We start from the raw sequence: 22,757 nt of genomic DNA, 5'->3' as shown, positions 1-22,757 counted from the left end.
TGTCATTGCTGTAGATGTGCAAAAAGTACATCAGTTTGTTATGCCAGTCACCAAATAGCGAAACGCAAAGCACACAAGGTCACAGGGTATCTTCCTACCGTAACTGTGATTCAGCATTAGCTTCCTTCGACTCGTTCGCAGATTAAGAACAGAATATCCAGTGATACAAAACCACTCTTCATCCTTTAACACTGATAATAGAGTATAGAAGCTCTGGAAAGGGAAGGCAAAATGAACCATTCCAATAAAAACTGTACTCAGTCCTACACAAAGATTAAAATAGAGTTTTTATTGATGGAATAACAAAAGTGCTTTTCTTAAATATTTTTCAAAATACATTTATACAACTTACAATAATATATCCAAAATAACTGTATATACAAAACATTACCTTGTTTAATGTATGTGCTTTTTTTTTTAAAATTACAAAGCAACTTTTTGGCAAAGTTCAACCTTAAGAGGTGATAGTTTTGAAGGTTGGATTAAGAAAAATAGAACCTGAGGGAAAGTGACACTTAAGTCCATGACAAGCAAGAAGTTCTCCATTTAGTTAAATAAAAATGTTTTTGTGATATTTTTCACATTACAAAAATAACAGAAGTGAAGAAAAAAAAAAAAGATGATGGATACTTTTCTCATCACTTTATAGAGCAGCTTCTCATTCTTTCAGGTATAAGAACTCGAGATAAGAGTGCATGTCAAAAATGAATGCAAGTAAGGACAGCAGTGCCCTGCTGTGGCTTTCTCTTGTGTGCAGTGTTTCTTAGCTGCTGTTGATATGATTGACCTGATTGGATCTGCGATGGATTTCTTCCAGAAAACTCTCAAGCTGTTCTATCAGCATTCGTTTTTTAAACCTGTATTTAAAAGAAAGGATAATAATGGATGCACACAGTAACACATGAAACATCGTTCACAAAACTTTTACTGAACCCTGGAAACTTCAGTTGTTATTTTAGGTCCCAGTACATGAGGAGGTTACAGATACCTCATATATTTATTACGCTGTCTTCTAAAGTTATGGTAAACTACTAACTTTCTTTTCCATTTAATGACAGAATACAAAACTGTGCTTACTATAATCTATTCTAGCATGTTGATGAACATCACTCAGCCCTCAAAGTCAGGAACTTTAAGTGTTTGCTGTTTCCAGAAGTAAATTTCTGAAGTACAGAAATAAAACATATGCCAAAAGAACTGTAATCCTAAAGCTGGCAACAGCTTTTAGGGATTATTTGCATGCCTTCATGGTGCATTCACAAAAGCTAAGTGAAGTTTGTTCTGGTGAAGGAACAGCCATTACACACGCAGTGCACAGCAGATTTCCTGATAAGGAATACACATTAAAAGTTTGAGAAAGAAATTAAAGAGAGTACAGGCGTAATCCATACCTGGAGTCTCTGCAGTTCTACTCCATATTGATTACATAAATTTGACCAGCAGACCATTTTGTCACCTTTGCTTACAGCCCTGCCTCGGCACACACAGCCCCTTACTGTTTCCAGCTACCCCTCCCCATCCCAGCATTTCTGCATCTGAGAAGCCACTTCTGATCGGTACTCTGGCAGCCATACACATGCTCAAAGATAAGCAGCAATGAAGAGATCACCCACTTTCTCAACTCAGTACTATTCTGAACTATACACCAAGTTCAGTCCTATGACCTTATTAAACCCCGGCAAAAGCCTCTAGTCCCAGCCAGGCCTCCAGGTCCATGTTCTTGGCTCACAGAAACATGGCATCATCTCTAATTCCCAGACCACAGATTTCCCCACAATCCCAGCTTGACTAGGGGGAAACAAGCTCCCATTTCCAACCACTTACTATGTCAGTGAATACCCACGCTCTGGGCCCTTATCCACCCTTCTCATCCCACTTCTCCTCAGTAACCCCACAGAAAACCCACACTTCAAGTACTGCTTCCCCTCCATTCTTCCTCATTGCTTTCACAACCACTCCCTGCTTGTTGAAAAGTATTAACCTGGGAAATAGCTAATTATCCCTTCTCATTCCCTCTAGTAAAAGTCAAATTATTTAAGTAACAGCAAAGTATATCCTAGTGAAAATTTAACATGCTTATGTTCTGGGCAATGTTACTTTCCAGAATACCTTCGAGCCCCTCTGAAGTAGCTGTACAAGTTAATGGCAGACATTTCCTAGAAACTTAAAACCGGGTGGAAGGTGGGGAAAAAACACATTGCTGACTCTTCTCACATTACTGTTGGCACACAAATTCAGTTTTACAGTGCACTATGTCCAGCTCCTCAGTACATCTCACTGAAAGTTCTTTTCCAAATGCTGAACCCTACAGCAAGTAATTTTTTTCAAGGAAACAGAAACAAGTTACCACATTAACTAATACTGTAATTAACAGACTCTAATTCAACTGTTCACTCTGCTAGGAAATTCGTACCCTTAATAAAACTTTCTTAGTAGTTCTAGCTATTGAGCATAAAACTTCATTATTATTTTGAAATTGGTTGTATTAATCCTTGCCAGCACTTTTATCCCAAGCGGGTATTTCTCAGCATTTTGTCTAGGTACACACTTCGGGCTTTGCTACATGTATTAGCCGCTTAAAGTTCTTAGTTTAGAGAATAAATAAAAGGGAATTGGATTTCTCATACTAAGAAGCTGGTTGATTTGGAGAATTTTGACCCATGTTTTGTCAGGTTTTGCTCTAGACTATTTAGCAGAGAATAAAAAAACCCCTCCACTTATTGTTAGTGCTAGGACCATAAATGGATGGCTATGCCAACTCCAGAAATACTGAAGACCTTTCCACTACCTAAGCTAATTTCTTTTAGCCCTTTCTTAAATAACTCTTCATTTTGTGCATCTAAAGTTATAGTCATCTGTTGGGAAGTCATGTCTCTTGTGTTCAATAAGGACTCCTTGTAAGCATTAACACTACCCACACAGGCTGAGCCAGATCTGTGTTTCTAAGCATAGGAAAAGTCTTTGTCAAAATAGAAATAACCAAGAATTTGAAATTGAGAGGTGGTATCTCCTCATCCTTAATATTTTTATGATCCGACTGGAAGGAAAAAAAAAAGTAATCCACTGTGTCTACCCCATCTTCATTTCTGCCTTTCAAATATGACAGCTTTTCTGCTATCAGAAGAGGAACTGTGGGGCAGTCGGTTTCCAAAAAAGCTGAAAACTGTGGATTGTTTTAGAAGTCTTCCTCTCCCCTCACAACTCTCTGGTGGATTAACCTCCAGAACCGAATGGGGACTGTTTTTAAACACACACTTCCTTGCTGAAATGCTCAAGAGCTTTCTTAAGTCTGTGTTCAGAGTCAGAGTTCCTTGGAGCAGGGAAAGAGAGCAGGCATCCCAAATTTGGATTGCATTCCATGGCATTACAAAGGTCAGCTATCAGTTAACAAAAGACTATCTTGACAACTCTGAAGAGCCTAAAGATGTTTCCTGCAGGGTTAAGTGTGATAGCTTGCCTGGACAAGGAAAGAAGCAGAGAACTACATAGGGATTGTAGGCAGCATTATCCAGGCGGATAAAATGACCGCTCTATAAAAATCTAACCTAGGAGAGAAGAGGAAGGAGAGAGATTACGTTGTTCCTACACTGAAACCAATTAAAATTGAAGTTTAACAACAGACAAGAAAAATGGAATTGCCAACTTTTTCCACCGGTAGATACAGAAAACTGTTGGCTATGGTGGGAGACAGGATTTAATTCTGATGCATCTGACAGCAACACCCAACCGCTGCCAAATTTTGTAGGGAAAGAATCAACCCAAGACAACTGGAATAGAGAGGCTGTGCAATAGAAAAGAGAATTACAAATGATCTAAAGACCCTAACTTTAGACGCAAAAATATTCCAGCCCCACTGAGGGCTGCCACAGACTCCTGGAGCAATAATATTGTTTTGGTGTGCTCAGACATGAGGAGGCATGTATAAGCTATAGGCTATGGAACAACTCTGACAGGTGATACAACAATAAAGACAGATCAAGCAGAAGTATGATAAAGTAACTGTTGCTATAAAAAGACCATGATCTATATAAATCTATATGCCCCGCTGTGCTGGCAGTAGAAGGCTAGAGGAGCTGTGTGAATGTCCAACACTCAGTGTACCTTAAACTCTCAGCATGGTTTTATCCAAAAATTAAATTACTTTGATTTTTATTTAACAGTAAAATTTATTTAATAATGCCACAGGGGAAAAAAAAAAGTTGACTACTACAAAACCAGATTAGGGCAAAAAAAAATAAAAATCGACAATTCTTTGAGGCTTCTGAAATAAGCCTCAAAGTTGCAGTTATATTTATGATCCAAGCAAGATGCTGGAATTATTAGTTCAATTCAAACACTATTGGCTCCAATCAAAATCACATGTTTCTGCTTTCGTTCTTCTTAGTAAACATGTAGAAGGCAGAGCAAGTACGGTCAGCCTAAGGATGCTGTAAGGAACAGTTTCTACCTGGATTAACAACGCGGGGTTTAAAACCTCAGCAAGTCTCTCTACACCAGTGACAAACTGCCTCCCATTTCCACCGCCTCAGACAGGACTACAATACCTCTGCAGGAATTAAATCTGAGGAGCAGAGGCATATTTTTATGGAGCGTACCTGATCTCAAAACTATTTTTAGGACAAGAATTTGAGTTGATGCATAATAATGAATTTCAACTATTTCTGAAAGTCTAATTCACAGTAATATGCAGTTCCATCAGTTTTTCAAATCAGTTTTTCAAACTCACGCTTGAATTATGGAACTTCAATGATTTTCTAAAGTTGTCTTCTCTTTCTATACCATTGTCCATTTACATTTACGGTGATTTGGCAGTTACAGCTGCTAACATTTTTATGACAAAATCTGAGGCAAAAAGGTAAGCTTTTGCAAACACCACACATCAGGAAGTTCATGTTTCTGTTTTTTTTTCTAGGGAATTATTTACTTTCAGTGCAAAGCAAGTTGTCAAGCAGCTGTGTATGGCAGTACATGGTGCAGTTTTATAAGATTAATACAATTCAGTTACCTACCTTGAAGCTTCTTTAATAACATTTTGCAAAAATATCAGTCGGGTTTGTAAGCTTCCTTGTACGTGCTTCAGTAAAAAGAAAATTCTTTCATACTCTTAAAGATAAAGAGAAGAGCAAAATCATAGTTACTTAAGAGAGGACTATACAAGTATCTGTTGTAATACATCCGAGAGAAGTCTGAGTGAAATGTAACAGATTTCATTCAGTTTTTGCAAGCTTTTAGGATCTATCTGCTGTCAGCCAGGCTGATAGCAATGACATACTGCTAAATGAACACTAACATTCAAAAACACAGGATACTGTGGTTTAGGATATTACTAGAACACCCAACAAGCTAATACTAATATTATCTAATACTGATAATGCAAAAAACATGACTTTCATGAACATTGATAGGTATAACACTGTTCCAATCATTCATATAGGAAGTTTTTAGCAGAGGTTTTAAAACAAATCTTTTCAGCTTTAAATTTATTTTGCTTCAGTCTCATGGTTCAGTATTTTTCTAAAATAGTGATCTAATATGAATTCTTTGTCTAGCTCTCATGCCAATCATCTGAAAGAGAGATTTGGTATACTTACTCCTTCCTGGTTTCCGTATCTCTTTCATAATTTGTGCTCTTATCTCTATATTAATCTCTCTGGTACTTCTGCAATGCGCTGTTTTTTTCCCTTTGCTTGGTGAAGACATTGGCAAATTTTCTTCAGTACTTTGCTCTTTACTACCTGATTCCTCATGGTTCTCCAAAAATCCATCAACATTCAAGTTATTCCCTAAATGTTCATGGCCTACATCCTCTGTATGAGCTGCCGGTCGATCCAATGAATTGAATGGAGAAGAGGACATTGAAAACTCTGAATCCACAGTATTCGGGAAAACGTCTGATGAAAGTGGGTCTGTAACATGATTCTCAACCACATCATCCATTGTAACCTCATTATTTGTTTCTGATGCTGAAAAAAACCAAAGATTACACTTGCCAGTTTCACATTCTTTATCATCTGATAGAAATCTACAAGTCAGTTCAGTATTAAACTCTTGTAAAGCTACACTCCAGCTTGTATAGTCTACAGTACACGCTAGGTATCAGAAAATGTGTTTGTGGGTTGTAACACTGAGCACATTACTGTATCTGCTGGCAATAATGGCTTTAAAAAAAATTACAGGTATATTCCTTATATGAAAAGGGAAATTGCTACATGGACTACCACCAAAAGAAAAAGCACCTGAAAATGTGCTTTTATGAACTGCTTATCTTTCCCCGTTAAATTCAACTGACAAAGTTTACTTTAGTGCGGAACAGCGAGCAAGACCTGCAACAGCACCTCAACTCCGCACTATGAGAACTGAGTTCACTGCACTACAGCAAAATTCAAATGAACTTCATGTTGTGATACTTTTTGAGCATCTGAATTTCCAGGCAAAGGAAGAACACCCTTCTGACTGTTTGCGTTGTCTCCTCATCCAATACAGGAAATACATTGTTTATACGGGGAAGTTCATATGAAAGAGACTTCTCTCTGGAGGACTACATTAACTCTTTCTGTAATTAAGCCCAGACACACACTTAAATACTTCATTTTCAAAAAAATGAGGGACAAAATTGCCATATTTGGGAAATTAGACAATGGTATTTCCATATAAACAAGTTTTTTGCATAAGTTAAAAACAAAACTCCCTAAAGATGATGGAGATTCACTTACTTTTGTGAATAGGAATAGGTTTAACAAGGTCAGGCTGTGCTTGTGTGATTGGTATTGGTGGCCCTTTTCCTCCAATGTGGTTATTCACAACCGGAGGGCTTTGCGGTCGACCTCTGAGCAGGGGGGACATACAACGACGTCTTTTCGGAATCCCTTGCATATTTGGTTCTCCAGGTCTTTTATGTTTATTTTGAGGTCCTGATACAAACTCATCTGCTTCATCTATCATCATTCCCTGTAAGTAATTTAATGGGGAGAATTTTTAAACTTTAAACCAAAACCACAAAATATAAAATAGTACAAACGCTTTGATGTTATGATGTTTACCGTTTATAAGGCAACTATGTTCTACATGCCATCATGCACTGAATTCTCAACTGTCAACCAAAGTAATACAGGAAAACCGTATCAAAACTTCCTAGACTAAACCAATGTGCTTAAGGCCCTTATCCAACAGTCTGCCAAGTAAGACAATCGAGTGGGCTGTCAAACTTCCTTTTCAGTCATTGCAAAATGACTCAAAAATAAGAGCTCTCAATGATACTGGTAATTTGGTAAAGTCCAAGACCAATCTGGAGAAAGGGGAGAGTCCATGCTGTCAAAGTTATGTGAAGCTTTTTATGGGATGTTTGGTAAAGGAAACGTGATTAGGTATTAGCTACACCGCAGTGATAAACATATTTCGTTTACAATGCAATTCAGAGGCATGATACTGGTTTCCAGTAAAGACTGCCCTCCATAGGTTACTATTGACAGAAAAACATCTCTGAGACTTTCTTGTAAGCACTACTTTTCCAAATACTTCAAAGTGTTTCTCCAATACATTGCTCTTTGAATGGTCCAATCAATAGCACTCACACTAGCACATTTTTAAAAAAAGCATTAGAGAAACGTCACCTTTTTGTCCAGTTTGAATGGATTTCCAAACGTATGGAGCCTTCGTGGTTGATCAGGATCAAGCTCTCGAAGCGGAGAGGGTATTTGTTTTAGATACTCCTGGTAGTTTCCCATTTGTGCTATAGGTACACTGTGAACTTGATCTGTCATAACAGATGGGTTTATTAATATATGATACTGCTCACCTTATGAGAATTTAGTCTACATCCACTTCACGCCTCCAGTTTTCAGTCTTATCAAATGCATTAACAAAACAGATGTGCAAAACTCACCATTATTCTCGCCTAAGTGGTACTTATAACATCGTGTTTTGAGTGCAGAAAACTTGCTTAAATGAACCAGTATGTATCTTGTACATTTATCATTACGACACAGAAATAAGCAATAGTGGATGGATGTTAGTTTTCCAATGTGTCCCACAACTTTTCAACAGGGCAGATGGGTGAAATAACTGAGACTGGGAACAAATAACTAAAACATTACTACAAACAAAAGCTACATTAATGCAAAGTAGTAATGCCGTGCTGCATACAGCTTTGACATAACTCTGCTCCATTTTAGCCACACAAAATTTAATTGTTGAGACTAGCACTTTCGCAAAGCAACAGTGATTTTTGACCACTGGAATCAACAAATTCTTAAAATCCATAGGACCTGTTTCTGAACTTCTTATGGATTTAGTTAAAGTTGCCAAGCCTTTCATCAAGCAAAACATATGCTAGCAGAAATAGCAGAAAAGACCCTAACATTAGTTTTTATGTGGTTTAACATTAGTTTTTATGTGCTCCCAAAGAGCAACTCTTCTGCATTTCACATGACATTATCACTTGATCACAGACGTTAATCTGACCTAAGTAGTGGCAGGACTAATGTAACACACACTTTCATTTGCGTTGCCCTTCTCATTTTCTCCACTTATTTCATGATCTTCTGTTTGTTAAGATGCCATAAAGCACTGCCAGAAGACACAGCAGAAAGGTAAAGGAATAAATTAGCAGACTACTGAACTATTTGTTGTTGGCCTAAAGGGCAAAAGAATCACATTGGCAGCACCCAGAGAGCGAGCTTACTTTTCCACTGCTCACAATCCACTTCTACGGAGAGAGATCATAATGTTCAGAACTGCCCTGTGATTTTTTTCTCAGATGTATCATGAAAGTTGGGAAAAAACAAACTGAACAAAGAATCTTATGTAAAAGCCCAAGTCTTCAGTGGGCTTCTCCAAGTCTTCTTCAGAAGATGCAGTGAATCTGCATCTTCTCTATCTTCACTATTTTTTCTTCCAGTAAGTTATTTAAGGAGAAAAAAAAACCTTAAGAAACCATGCAGTTTAAATGCAGTATCCAGTAAGTTTTAAAGAACTACACTATTTGTTACAGTCTTCATTTTTTTAGTACAAATCATATCACAGTCAGGCAAAAAAATAAACTGTTAACTAACCTTCATCTTGCCCTTTGAGGAACTTGCGAGTACTCTTCAGTAAATTAGATCTCATTCGTGTTAACTGATCCAAAAGATTTCTTCTGGGTATGTCATAAGCATTTCTAAAAGTCTGAGGTTTCAAATCCTATGGTTCCAGTAAATAAAGTTGCAATTAATACCGTGTATGAAACAGTATCTAGCATTTCAATGGAAGTATATTGAAAATAACAACATTACACACAGTGGTGCTTACCTTATTCAGCAAAGCTATTTGGAACCCAGCATACTCCTTCATATTGAGGTCTAGAGGTCTATGAGGAATTTCCCCAGTAATCCCCTGTAGCAGATGTTGAAAATCGTTCCTATGTGCCATAGACAGGTTGTGTGATCTGCTTCTGACCTTAATTCCAGTCTCTTGCGCTACCTTTTTGCCTACAGAGCCAATGACTCTATCGGACTCTATTTTGGCCTTAATTTGAAATAAATAAATAAATAAAATTGACAATATGCTCTTAAAAGGATTAGTCAGACTTATTCATTTTAAATTCCTACCTAGAAGATTCAACAATGTGCTAACACACTATGACGACCATAACCAGGATAAGTGCTTAAGGAGTGCTTAAATACATAACCACTTAATGCTTACTACCATTTTAAATATAGTGAACAGTTCGTGCCTAGGTCTTCTGCATATTTCTCCTCTGCTGCCCATTATGGTATCTAAGCACCAATATGCATGCAATGCTTTTATTTTCACAAAATGCCATGATTTAACTAGTAATTCTCTGCAAATCTATCTGTACTCACACAGATTGTTTGCTACGATAACAGCTGAACACTACCTCTCAAAAGACCGATTCACCCACAACTATAGTTGCGATCAGTCACACAATGGTATCAACTATTTTAAAGCTCAATGCGAATAGTCATAACATTAATAAATACAAAATACATGGTAATACCCAATTCTGTTTGATTAGACAGACCTAAGCCCCAATATTATGTTAGATTTGTACCAAAATTAAGCATGTTCATAAACACCAGCTTTTTGGCAGAATACATTTGAACAAAGAGCCAGAAGTAATTTACTAATACACCTGCCAACATTGGTTTTGCAGATGCACGTAAATTTGTAGATTACTCAAAATTTGAATATGTACTTATTAAGAATACTGAGTCTCTACTGGCAAAGCCTTTCACAAGTTAGAAGAGCTTTAAGTACAATTTGCAGCGCATGTCATTACATTTTAGGAGTCTAAGATGTCTACGTTGAGAGATGAGTTCACAGAATACTGAGCAATATGACTATGATTTAATACGATATACTGCAAACTTTAAGAGGTTTGCTTCCTCAAATAATCATTTATATTAATGTTTTAAGAAAAAGCTGGTCCATAAGAACTCATTAGCTAAGTTACAAGTACTCGCACTACTGTTTCTTGAAGTTTCAAGCCTACTGCATCATTTTATTATCTTGAACAAGAAAGCTTAACATGCACAGTTCAACAAAATAAAAGTGGAGGTAGCAGGGCAGAAATGCTTTAGCTGGTGCAGGAGACTAGTCAAAGATACGGGCACTATTCTGAACACAGTCAACAATTTCAAAAGGTCACTTGCAACTTCTACATCCGTATCCTTATTTACGATTCTGAATTATGTCAGTTTACTTCATGTTTACTGAACACTTTCCATTTAATTTCACAAGCCAAAGAAAGGACACTTTCTGATTCAGATGCACAAAGTACAAATCTCTAGTTTCTTAAAAAATGATAGAACATCTTTAACATCTAAGGTAAGACAACACGTTTTCTTTTGGACAAAACTATATAACTGTGTGTACAAGTAAAAATGCTCTTTAAATACAAAAAAATATCAGTTTGTACCTCCATATCTATCTTGATAGTCCAGTCTATAAAGTCTATATTTAAATGTCAAGTTTCCCTTCAATTCAGAAAACAAAAATGCCTTTTTTTGCTAATTGCTTATGGAAAGTATTAACTTCATCTTTCTGCTCTCTTTTCCTTCAAAGTCCTCGAACTTGAGTATTTTAAGATTATCCTGATATTAGAATAAGTTTTTACTGCACTTTTGCTTCAACATTACCTGCTGACTCAACTTTTTGAGATATGAAATGACACTGTAACTAAGTCCATATTCCACATTGTCAGCTATAAGGTTTGGTGCTCCCATCATTCTCACAGCTTTCTTCAAAGGCTGAAACACGGAATATATTGTACAGTCATATTTAACAAGCGTAGTATACATACTTCAACTAATTGTATCCATTTCAAATAAAACCTGAGGTCCTCAAAGTTAGGAAAGACGAAAAATAAAGACTTTCAGGGCAGCATTTTTTGTTGTTTTAAAGCATTGGTCCATTCATACAGAATCAGTTATTAACAGAGATATCATTTATATACGAGTCACAGCTAATGAAATTTTCATAACAGTCATGTCTCAAGCCTTCCACAGAACTCCAGTGAAAACAGTAAGTATCATTATGCCTGAAGTTCAGCTATTCTTTCTTAAATACACATTCTACTTGAAATAGAGAATACACCCATAATGGAAAGATAAATACAGTTATATCACAAAATAGAAATTTTAACACAGTAAGTCATCTTACCCCAAGATAATATGGAGGCATTGTCTTCAAATAGCTTTCAAATGACTGTCGCCATTTCAACGTAGGCTTTGCCTTGTGTACTTTAAACAAGTCATCTGATGGTTACAAAAAGAGACAAAATGAAAGACATTTCTACATAGCATTGTATCTTCTTTTCTAATAAAAGAAACTCTCAAAGAAATGCCAATTCCTGAATGCTTAAATTAATATATGTATTTTAACATATCACTAAACTAAATAAACACACACACAAGATTAATGCTGCAGCCAAAAGATGGCACCTGATGAATTACTTATCAAATTGAATTGGTAACTGAGACAACAGATTAGGAAAAAAGGCTCTGAAAATAATGAAAGAAGTGAGACCAAAAGATACCTGAAAGTATGATGATTAAGTAAATCATCTTACACATTGAGACTGGGTCACGAAGGTCAGCCAATTGGTGACAAGTGAAGCAAGTTACTGATGACAATACATTGCTCAACATTCTACCTTTCTACAGGTGTGTGATTAATACTGGCATTAACTGCAGTAATCTATTTAGATGAGATCAATTTTTCAATTGCCTACCACCTAAGAAAATTTTTATGAAGTGGTATTTACCTAGCAGTGGAAGGAGGACTGGATAATTGTAAGGCATCACAAATAAATTCACACAATTCAGCGCTGTGCTAGCTTTCAAGTAACCAAAAGGATGACCAAGTTCACTGTATTTTGCACTATTGCTCACATATACCTGCAATAAAACACAGTATATTGTATTGAAATCAAAAGTATTGTGTGAAGTTTTACATCCTATTTTGATTATAAAATTAAGTCTATAAAAACCAGCATTCTATAAATAACCTCAGTTCAGCATGCACTCTACTTGCCTGCCAGCAGGTTTGAGGGGATTTTCTCTCCAGGATAAATTGGGTCAGTGGTGAAGGTTCTAACTCATATTTATCAAAAGGCAGTTTGTCAATGACCATCGGTTCACAGTCAGTACAGGAGAATTTCACCACAGGATGAGATGTGCGAGGTGGCTAAACATAAGCATTCCACTGTTAGTAAGTCTGCACGACAATTAAAATGCAATTGTGCTATGACAACTAAAGTAATACAGATTCTTTAAAAACAGACATATTTAAGGAGCCTACTCAATACAGGATTCATACTTATCATTGAGTCCTAAGCAATTAATATATGATGTTAGCACTGTCTTAAAATCTGAAGGAATCTTATTTTCTAAATAAACGCCAATTATTTTACCTAGTAAGTCTAGAACAGTATGCAAGTAAAACTTCTTGCATATTCACAAAAAACTTTTTGCAAATGGAAGTAAATCCCAGTGGAGACCAAAAGAAATTCTTCAGTGCTACTCTGAGGCATGCACACTTCTGTCCCCCACAGAAGCAGGCACTGTACTTTTGCATTAGCTGACTTCCTCCAGCACTTTTCCTTCTTGGCAAATTTAATGGTTACAAAATTCAAACTGAATTATAATGACCAAGAGCAGCATGAATTCGGAAAAAACAAGCTTTAGAAGAACTCGCATTTTAACTAGACCTGTGAAAAAATATTTAAATTCAAGCAACTTCAGTGTTTGGATTTTAATGTTCATCACAGGGAAAAGGCCTTTGTGCCTTGAGTTTCAAGTGTAAGTTAACAACATTTTTGAAATCTCTTTTGCTGAAAGGGAAAGACGATTTTTTGTGCTTGGTGAAAATTGGAGCTGTACGCCTTCCACTGAAGGGTTTTCAGGAGAGGAACGTAAACTCTTATACTTACCCTAAGCCTCCTCCAAGGCCACTAGAATCTGGGGAATAGCTCAACTGGGAAGTCTCCTTCCATTTACTGTCTTTACAAGAAGGTAACTAATAAATATATAAGATGAACTAGGGAAACACAGGGTTTCTTGGACCTTCCCTACCATCTCGCCTTGAAAGTAATTTTTCTATGTCTATAAGCTCTAGCCTCTTCCTTTTAGGATGAGCCACCCAAATGTTATCTGCCCACAGAGCTGGTCTTGCCTTGAGTGTCTCCACTCTGAGGAAGGAGTACTGTCCGAGTGCACACAAAACAGGAGGCTCAACCAACTGAAGGAACTGCAATTCTCTTCAAAGAAGTTGCCTCCAATAAATAGTTGTGGTGGAGTTTTTGACCAAGCCATGAAGCAGTTATACTAGAAATACAAAGGCTGCAAAAGAAGTTGAATGCTAAGACTTGAGAAGTCCAATAACCCTTGGCTGGACAGCAGAACTATTTTTACCACAGAGCAATGGGAGCAGCCATTTACATGTTGATCTGCCAACATAATTATTAGCAGACTTCCGTATACATTTAAGAAAATCTTGATAGTATCATTACCTACAGTACACGAGACAGTTGTTATGGAAGGACTGTTTGAGACAGCTCCACTGTGGATCAGGTAACAGGGAGGAAAAGAAAAATATCTTAACTATGGCCTCTTAAGCAAATCAGTGTTACAACATATGCTAAGTTTTAACACTATGTTTTCAGAAGAGTAAGGAAATACAAGTCTTGAAACACTATCAGCAAACTTAGGTCCCCAAAATTGCATAAGGAAGGTTTAATGTGGAATTCCGATTGATGACAACAGGAATTTAGCCACACATGCAATAATCCAGTGCTTTATGCAGTTATGAGAGCTATACATGCTACAAGCGAGAGAAGAATTTTTTTCTCATCTTCTCACCATTTGGGTAAGTCAAACTCATGTTTTTAGCAGATTTAGTTCAACAACTCTTCACTTGGCAAGATCTATTTCAGCAATTTCTATCAAGATCTGCAGTAGCAGATAAACTGTACTGACTCTATAAAGTGAATGGAGACAGATATGCCGTTGATAGTGACTACAAGGAGTACACAGGACAGTTTTCCTACAGAGCAACCTTTTAATATCAAGTACACAATGTTTTGGATTTTAAATAACTATAGAAGATTTACTTTTATTCATATATGCTAGCTTGCTTTGTAGTTCAGAAGGGCATCCACATCCTTCAATGAATGTGGCCACAGATGCCAGCAATATCAAACCTATAAATATGACTAAAATTTTGTACTTGTATCACTCCTCAACAACCTGTATTTCAAAGGACTTTATATATTTTTCAAACAACGGAGATAAAATTTATGGAAAGTTCAATGAGATTGCTAGTCAGAAAAAAAAATTCAATGAAAATCATCACGAAAGTAGGGAACAGTTATACCATGGTATTATTTCTACGTCAATGATTTTCAAAGACTAGCAGAAATACAAAAATACATTATACTATACTAATGATTAGTTCTCAGACCAAACAAAAGGTAGTGGCATACAGTTTTTTACAAAAAAGAACAAATAAAATTAATTCTGTGGATAGCATTTAAAAAGGCAAGGCGAGTGACTCTATTTGGGACAAGCTGAAGGTACGGCTACACCGCAAAACAGCAGATGAAATTACATTCACCTGCTAGAAATGAAGACATAACTATTACAAGGATTCACAATTGGGAAGATTATACTATCTTCTATTAATACCATCTGCAAGGCAATGACTTTGAGAGGGTATTATCAAAGTGCCACCTTATTTCTGGTTTGCTATTTTAACAGCATTCAAACAGAAACACTACGTGCACATACTAGGTCGACAAATAGATCAGTTACAGGCAGCTTCTTAATGCTTCAAAGTTACTAAAAACCAAACCCCATAGTATTATTTGCTCATCAGTAATGTATCCAAGATAACTGCAACACGGGACATATGTGTCTTTCATTCTTGGGTCACACTGCTTTTACAGTTCCTACAACGAAGTACGTATCTCAAGATTTAAAAAAAGAAAATAAAAAAATCAGTGAATAGGAAATCCTGGAATATTCCCTTACAAACAGACCCTTTGCTTTACCTAACTTCAGTACGTACCAGCGTTGGAGAATTTTGATCTGGCCAAAAGGATTCAGGAACAGGCCAATGACCTATAGGAACCCCAGTTTTAGGGTTTGGCCTGACATAAATAAGTTTGTGACAGCTGTGCCAAGGTTGGGGTCCAAAGGGTCTAGATATATCCACCTGCCCATCTACAGAATAAAAAAAAGCTTTATGAGTCAAAACGGTGTTAAAACTTAAAGAATATTAAACAATTTATGTGAAGAGCTTAAGAACTATACCCTCGGGGAAGCCCTTCTTGGAGTTAATATTATTTCTAAGAATAGCAGATAGTTGTCAGTAAACATTTCCACAAAAACCCAGAACCATGAGAAAACAAATAAGCATTGAATGTTTACAGGATCAGAGCTGAGAAAGCCAATTATCTGGAACCCTTCATAATAATCAGTTTCTTTCTCCTCCCATTGTTATTAACAGATAACCTTCAAATCTCCATGCATAAAAACCCCACCAGTACAGACAATTAACGCTGCCGGACCTCTTATTGCAGCAAAGCAAGATTCAAGAAGTCCCACAAACACTTCCCAGTAACATTCTAAAGAAGGGCCTAGCTCAGCCATTTAGTATGAGGTTAAGACTGCAGTCATATTTGCTATTTCAACTCTTAATAGAGCCACTTTACTATATTAAACAAAAAAGGGTAAGTGTATAAATCCACAGTATTTCCACATCAAGCTATTTACCTTTCTAGTTGATTGAAAACTACCACTTAAAACTCATGAACCCATTTAACTATGCTTGACATGAACAACTGCATTTAAGACCACCTGGTGATATAACCAAATGTAAAGGTTTTACATAGTGTCTAGCAGCTATAGCCAGTACTTTGAAAAAGCACAACAGAATTTCAGACCTAGCAGGTCCTTTTTGTAGTAACGTCTTTAAGTTGCAACAGTTTTTCACTTATTTTGGCAACTATTACATTAAGTTCACTAAACTATATTGATAGTCATCCCTGCCATTTGATATCACGGTGTAAAAAATTTCAAGTACCATCAATTGGTGAGGGATCCGGTCCAGCTTTTTCAAAATTTATTACCACTCCACTTTGCACTTTTTGCACCAATGACTCAAGACACTGATTCAGCATTCTTGGAGAGCACACACAATATGATCGACCTAGAACAAAACAGCCAAGGTTAAGGTTGTTCAGTGTTTCTGCCCTTATTTAAACTTGGATCATTTAAAACTGTTCACCCTCCACACACATTGATTTATGTATGGATCACTGATTTAAAGCTTCTCCCGAACACTCCCTCTTTGTTTAAGAGGCAAGGCAGCCTAGTGAAGCAGTGATTGCGTTACATGCACCTCACTGGAAATGTTTGGGTTTTAGCCCCTTAATGACTTTTAACTCCAATTCTTAGTTGCATACATGGAAAATGGGCTCCCCCTTGTGACAGACACCAACACTTAACTGTCCACGAATTTCAGTCAAAGCACTGTACAGCCTATAGTACAGGCCTACACGACAGTCAGGAAGCAGTGGAATGAAATCCTTTTGGAATGCTTTTTAAATCCCTTTGTTTGCTCTCTATCACATCCCCTCTGACGCGTCAGAAGAATCATTATGTTTTTAATATGTGATGTAATCAAAACCTTTTACACGCAAATGATAAAATTAATGCCTGAGTTTGATCTGGAATATCATTTCAAAGACATTAAGAATGTGAGTTATGATGGAGAGAAAAGTATCAATTTTGCAGAATAATTATGCATTCTGCATTGCAGAAATTCCACATTGCATTCTTCATTCCTTCACTTTTCACTTGTTTAGATGACAGGAATTTAGCAAAACTTTACTGGAGAACAGACTCAATTCTTAGAATTTCTAATTGTGATGCCAAGGTGCATTAGAAAAAAAAAGTAAGTTTTCTCTTCTAAAAAACTGCTGAAGAAAGTAGATTCCCATTCTTCCAAGACAGGTTACATTAAATTGTCTGTAGCTTTAATGCAATAAGTGTCTTTAGTTTTATTATATCAGAGTTCTGAGTTTTTACAAGTAATATAAGAACTTAGAAATACTTACTGCACGACATGTATATGATTAATAGAGCTAAACTGAATTCATTTTCATTTTCAGAAGTATTGATTTGTCAAAGGAAACCAGGGCACTCACCTCCTGTGACTTCACACATCGGTGTGATTGCAGAGTCATCCACCGGTACCCCTGTCATCTGCTCCGACTCCGGTGCTGTAATACCAGGCAAACGAAGAACCAAAGCAAATAACCTCTGATCCCATCGAAAGGGTTCCTTAGTCAACTCACTTCCAGGTAAAGGGGAATTGAGAGGTAAATGGAGCTGAAAAGGAATTTAAATCTCTGAATGTACTACTTAAACCAAATAAAATTCATCTTACATAGTGATTGCAATTCACTCTATATACACACACTTATAACCTCTCCCACAGATATTTATAATTTGATTCAGGTACTGTACATTACAAGCAAAACACCCATCATTTAGTCAGCACTTCAAATATTTCAAGGCAACACGATGCACAAAGTTGAGAGTTACAAACCAAGTGGGAACAACTACTTTTTAAAACCAATCTACACTTCAGAATCAATAGAATATTTTTTTTTAATTTCAGCAGTAGGAACTGCTTCACTGCAGCGTTCTTTTGTTCAAACAATTTTCTGCAGAGCAGGCCCATTCTCAGCTCAGTCTTTTCCTCAGTTCAAGATAAAAAGCACAACTGAATGAAAAGCTAATGTTAATCTAAGACTCCTGCAGAAGAACTGTAACTTGGGTATAGTTGCTCAGAAATATCTAGCTGCCAGGATCTCCTACTCCAAATAACTCAGCTTCAACAAGTGAACTAATATGGTAGTTATATTTTAGAACCAGAAGGCAGAGGTTTTACATAACGTGGGTATATCCCACAACTAAACTCATGCCTGTGCTTTAAGTGAGAAACAGAGATTAAGATTAAAATCAACACTGAAATGCAAAATCAGGTCTCACTTTTAGGTAACAGAAAACAATAGCCAGAGCTACCCACACAAGGAAGAATTGCTTGCTACGTGCCATTGTGTTGCCTCTATCTGCAGAGAACTACACAAAAGTCTTAGTTCAGAATATTGAAGATACCATCCAGGGACATACAATACATGGGAGCATTTCTTTTTGCTTTAAATCCCAGAAAAGACAGCAGGAGAGATTCAAATTTCAGGCTTCAAGCATGCTGCACTACCAAGATACAGCAACGCTCAGGATATTATTTATTAACCACTAACAGCAACCACCAGAGAGACTAATAGAACATCTAAAATTCCCAGGGTTAGCGGTAATCTTATAACTAGTTAACTGAAACAAGGGGGGGGAATAAAAAAAAAATAAAAATCAATACTTTAGCTTCTAAGGGACAGCACACGGCACCCAGAAGACTCTAGCCTCTCTTTTTGCATCCAGGTACCTCAACACAGAGATTAGTGGGGAAAAAGAAAGCTTATCACAACATTCAACTACAGAAGCCCCGAACAGATAGACTAGCCTTATAACAAGTAATTACAAATTTCAGAAAAATTTGATAGATTCCTGACTGCCAGTACAAGCAAAATTCTCATTTCATCTGGAGCACTGCAGCCATAAAGGGGGGAAAAAGTCCCCAAAGCAATGACTCAAGTAGTGGAAACAGTTCCATTACCTAGATAAATACAAGGGGGTTAAGCACAAAAGCTGAAGCAAACTCAACACTTTCTCAAACACTTTCCTTTTCATGCAACATTCAAAAAATCCCAGTTCTCAGTTTCAATTCCATGCTAGCAAAGGAAACTACTAGTCTGTTCCAAAACTTGATGCAAGTCCACAAAAGCACTCACAACAAGCTGGCTTCATTTTTAGTTCATAATGATATGGTTCAGGAGTTTGCAACAAGCCATTGAAAAAGTTTTTTTTGTTTCCTTGTTTTCAAGAGATGAACTTGAAAGCATTAAATCCAATTTCCAAACTGGAAACATCAGCTATTTCTATTTACATAATTGAAAGTATCTCTTATTGGGAAAAACACATATCTCTGTTTGAAAAATAATAAAGTTATTGATACAATCTCAAAGCTAGGAACAAACACGACAAACTCACTCTCATAACGCGTGAGCAAGAATCAGAACACTTTGGACTTTCCAGTGCACCTGACGCTTCCCTCCTGAATTTCTGCTTTTGCTGATGCAAGCAAAGAGGGCATGTGAGAAGAGCACTATTTTCCCCAAATATTTCACGTGAAATTGGTCAAAGGGCACTCAGCTATGTAGCTGGTTTATTACTGATTCACATGTATGTCTTTCCCCTTTTCACACAAAGAGCCAGCAATGCCTGCCCGGCAAAGGAAATTCAGTTAAAAGACTGTAAAAGAACTCAATTGCAAGCACTGCACTGCCCTCGCTTGGGGCTATTATTAAGAAATGCCATTCACCAAACTTTCTTACTCAGATCTGACTGAACAGAAAATTTAGTATCTCTGAAGAGATACTAGATTTCATCTGCAAAACATACCTATGTCAAAGCACTCTTTTTCTTCAGGTAGCATATATACATAATTTAAATATAGATATATTTACATATTTATATTACATATATTTCTATACAAGTATCCCATTAGACACTGCACCAACACTATCCTGAGTCCAGTTTATCTCAAACTACAAAACCTCTCTTTGGCTCAGTTGGTTATATTGAGAGAACCCCAAAACCAAACACTACTCAGGATCAGGCCATTGCATTATGTACATATTACTATCAGAAGCGTTTTCAAACTATAAGACAACATGCAAAGCCATCAGCATCAAGTCGAATGTCCTCACTTACTTTCTCATAGTTTAATTCCAGTTAAATTTAACATCCATGTTACCGGAGAAGTTACAGATTCAAACCAGGCCTCCTTCTCCACAGACATTAGTAACTTGGTCTTCTCACCTCCAGTTACTTTTTTTTTTTTAAACTGGTATTGTATTACCATAGCAACTGCATACCTAGCAGAAAATAAAGTGGGCCTAGAAATGTGCACCTTGCATTTCGTTCCTTTTTCCCCACGCATATTTCAGTATGAAGGCATGCACATCTTTTCCTCTTTGTCCTTCATATTGGTTGTTGAGAAAAAGACAGACCGGACAATTTAAAGGGAAGTTATTTACCAGTGATGGTCTTTAACACGTTGTCTATATATAATCCCACAAAAATGTCCTCTCAGCTTAGTACTAAAAAACAGCTGGTTTGTCTCAACACTAGTTTGTAGGAGCACTCACAAACCCTACCATTCCCAAATGCCATAATGCTACAATAAGATAGCAGTGTGTGCCTTACGCTGCCCTTCCCTGCCTTTAAATCCACTAAAATGTTCAAGAACTGAGAGAGGCTGAAGAACAACCTGTTACTGAGGAGATCTTAAAGAATTCTGTTATTGGTGAGCAGGTCTTTTGTTTATTCTGAGTCCTTGTTTCTACATACATTTATGCAATCATAAGCAGCAGCACAGTCTAAAATCCTCAAAAAATATCAGAGGATCCTAGAAACCCTAGGCAGAATAAAAGCTAGATCAGGAACAGAGAACTCTGCAGTGGAGTGGTAGTTGGTGAAAGACTGCAATTCTCTTCTGGCAATGACTGCACATACAGGCTTATACATTACAATGGCAGCACAAGCACTGCTTAAGCTTTAATACCCAGGTAATTACAGGCAGCTCCATGTTGGGAGCTCACAACATGTTTTTACACTATTAGGTACTCAATAAAAATATCCATACAGAGACAGTCAACTACTTTGTCTTTTGTATCTTAAAAAAAAATATCTATGTGGAAATAACGTTCCTTGCAGGCTTTTCTGGTACCCATAAAAAGACAAGACACATCTAACATTCCAAGCAAATGCAGCATTTCATCCTCAGAGGACTGAAGGACTAAGAATGAACAATAAAATTCAAGCCCAGCTGAGAAAACAAGCCCTGGATAAGACTGAGAAACTCTACTTAGAGTTAACAACAGCATTACGTTTTCCTGTCTTTTTCCATCCCATCATATGCATTATAACACAGACGTAGAAAGTCACAAATTGTTCTTCCATAGGAAATAGGATCACAGAGAGACACCAGGTCAACTGACGCACCATGTCAATGACATGATATACTTGGCCATTCTGATGCCAGCATTAACCATGAGCAAGCGCACACCCAGCTGATAGTCACACAGAATTCACACATCAAGAGCTCTGCGGCTCAGTGCTAAATGCTGTGATCCTGGCAACTGCTGCTAACAGGAATAACATGGATAAGGATGGGAACATAGATCTAGTGAGATCTGACACATATTCCTTGCAGAATTTGTTTGGAAATCGAGATTTTTAGCTGGAGGAACTACAATTAAAAATATCCCAGCAGGGATACAAGATGACTAACCCTGGATGCAAGATGATCAATGTGACAATGCCAAACAGTCGCATGACAAGGAGACAAAAAAAAATAAAAAAAAATCACCAATTCGTCCTATACAAGTCTCTTATAACTGGAAGATCGGAAGAATGGCAACACACAGAAGCCAAGCAGCATTGCTCGCGCTTTTTGCTTGCAAAACCGTTCACCAGAATGTATCAACTGCTCAATAACCCAGTTTCAGTCTTGCAAACAGGAATCTAATGCTTCCTCTTAAAACAGAGGGTGTATATATAGAGAGAAAAGGGAAGATAGCCCAGCAGCTGCAAAACTGGGGAACTATGGCATTTTATTTCATAATATAAAGACGAATAAGAGAAATTCCCTCAAGCAATTAAACACTTGTTAAAGGAAAGATCGGGAAAGGGCTAAGACCAAATTTCAGGTATCAGGCCAGAAGTGAAAGCCATAGGAATCCATAGCATGAGACCAATAATTAATGAGGGTATTCCAACAGTATGAGCTGATCCCTTCCTTAAATTATGCCTGACACTAGTGAATCCAGGGAAGAATCTGGTCAACGTGCCATGCTGACTGTAGAACTGATGCTGGCACTCTCCAGTACATTGGCACTGGTGCATTAAAAGTCAGTGCCAGAAGGAACAGGACTGAAAATCCTACTAACTTGTGCTGGTGGAGATTATAATTGCATAGACTGCACCATTTCTGTCTTCAGCCTGAGGAACCACATACAATAAGAGACATGGTAGTGCTGAATAGGTAAGGCTCTTTATCTGCAAAACCCA

General features: G+C 37.2%; 1 protein-coding gene across 2 annotated transcripts in view; it reads right to left on the bottom strand.

The window, feature by feature from the left end:
• Nucleotides 1-285: 285 nt before the first annotated feature.
• Nucleotides 286-22,757, bottom strand: part of INTS6 (integrator complex subunit 6) — a 46,341-nt gene continuing 23,869 nt past the window's right edge. Inside the window, exons 5-18 of one of the 2 annotated variants that reach the window (XM_063333737.1) lie at nt 17,708-17,891; nt 16,582-16,707; nt 15,565-15,719; nt 12,532-12,684; nt 12,263-12,395; nt 11,659-11,753; nt 11,136-11,246; nt 9,286-9,501; nt 9,051-9,177; nt 7,611-7,753; nt 6,714-6,948; nt 5,592-5,963; nt 5,010-5,103; nt 287-857 (exon numbers count right to left, since the gene is read on the bottom strand). In XM_063333737.1, coding sequence (XP_063189807.1) covers nt 764-857; nt 5,010-5,103; nt 5,592-5,963; nt 6,714-6,948; nt 7,611-7,753; nt 9,051-9,177; nt 9,286-9,501; nt 11,136-11,246; nt 11,659-11,753; nt 12,263-12,395; nt 12,532-12,684; nt 15,565-15,719; nt 16,582-16,707; nt 17,708-17,891 — 2,238 coding nt within the window. In that variant the 3' untranslated portion in view covers nt 287-763. Of the gene's footprint in view, nt 858-5,009; nt 5,104-5,591; nt 5,964-6,713; nt 6,949-7,610; nt 7,754-9,050; nt 9,178-9,285; nt 9,502-11,135; nt 11,247-11,658; nt 11,754-12,262; nt 12,396-12,531; nt 12,685-15,564; nt 15,720-16,581; nt 16,708-17,707; nt 17,892-22,757 lie in introns of both variants that reach the window. The other variant, XM_063333746.1, reaches the window with a different exon arrangement.

This window comes from Chroicocephalus ridibundus, chromosome 1 (genome assembly GCF_963924245.1).
Source record: "Chroicocephalus ridibundus chromosome 1, bChrRid1.1, whole genome shotgun sequence".
NCBI classification, from domain to species: Eukaryota; Metazoa; Chordata; class Aves; order Charadriiformes; family Laridae; genus Chroicocephalus; species Chroicocephalus ridibundus.
This window is presented reverse-complemented; position numbering and strand designations above follow the sequence as displayed.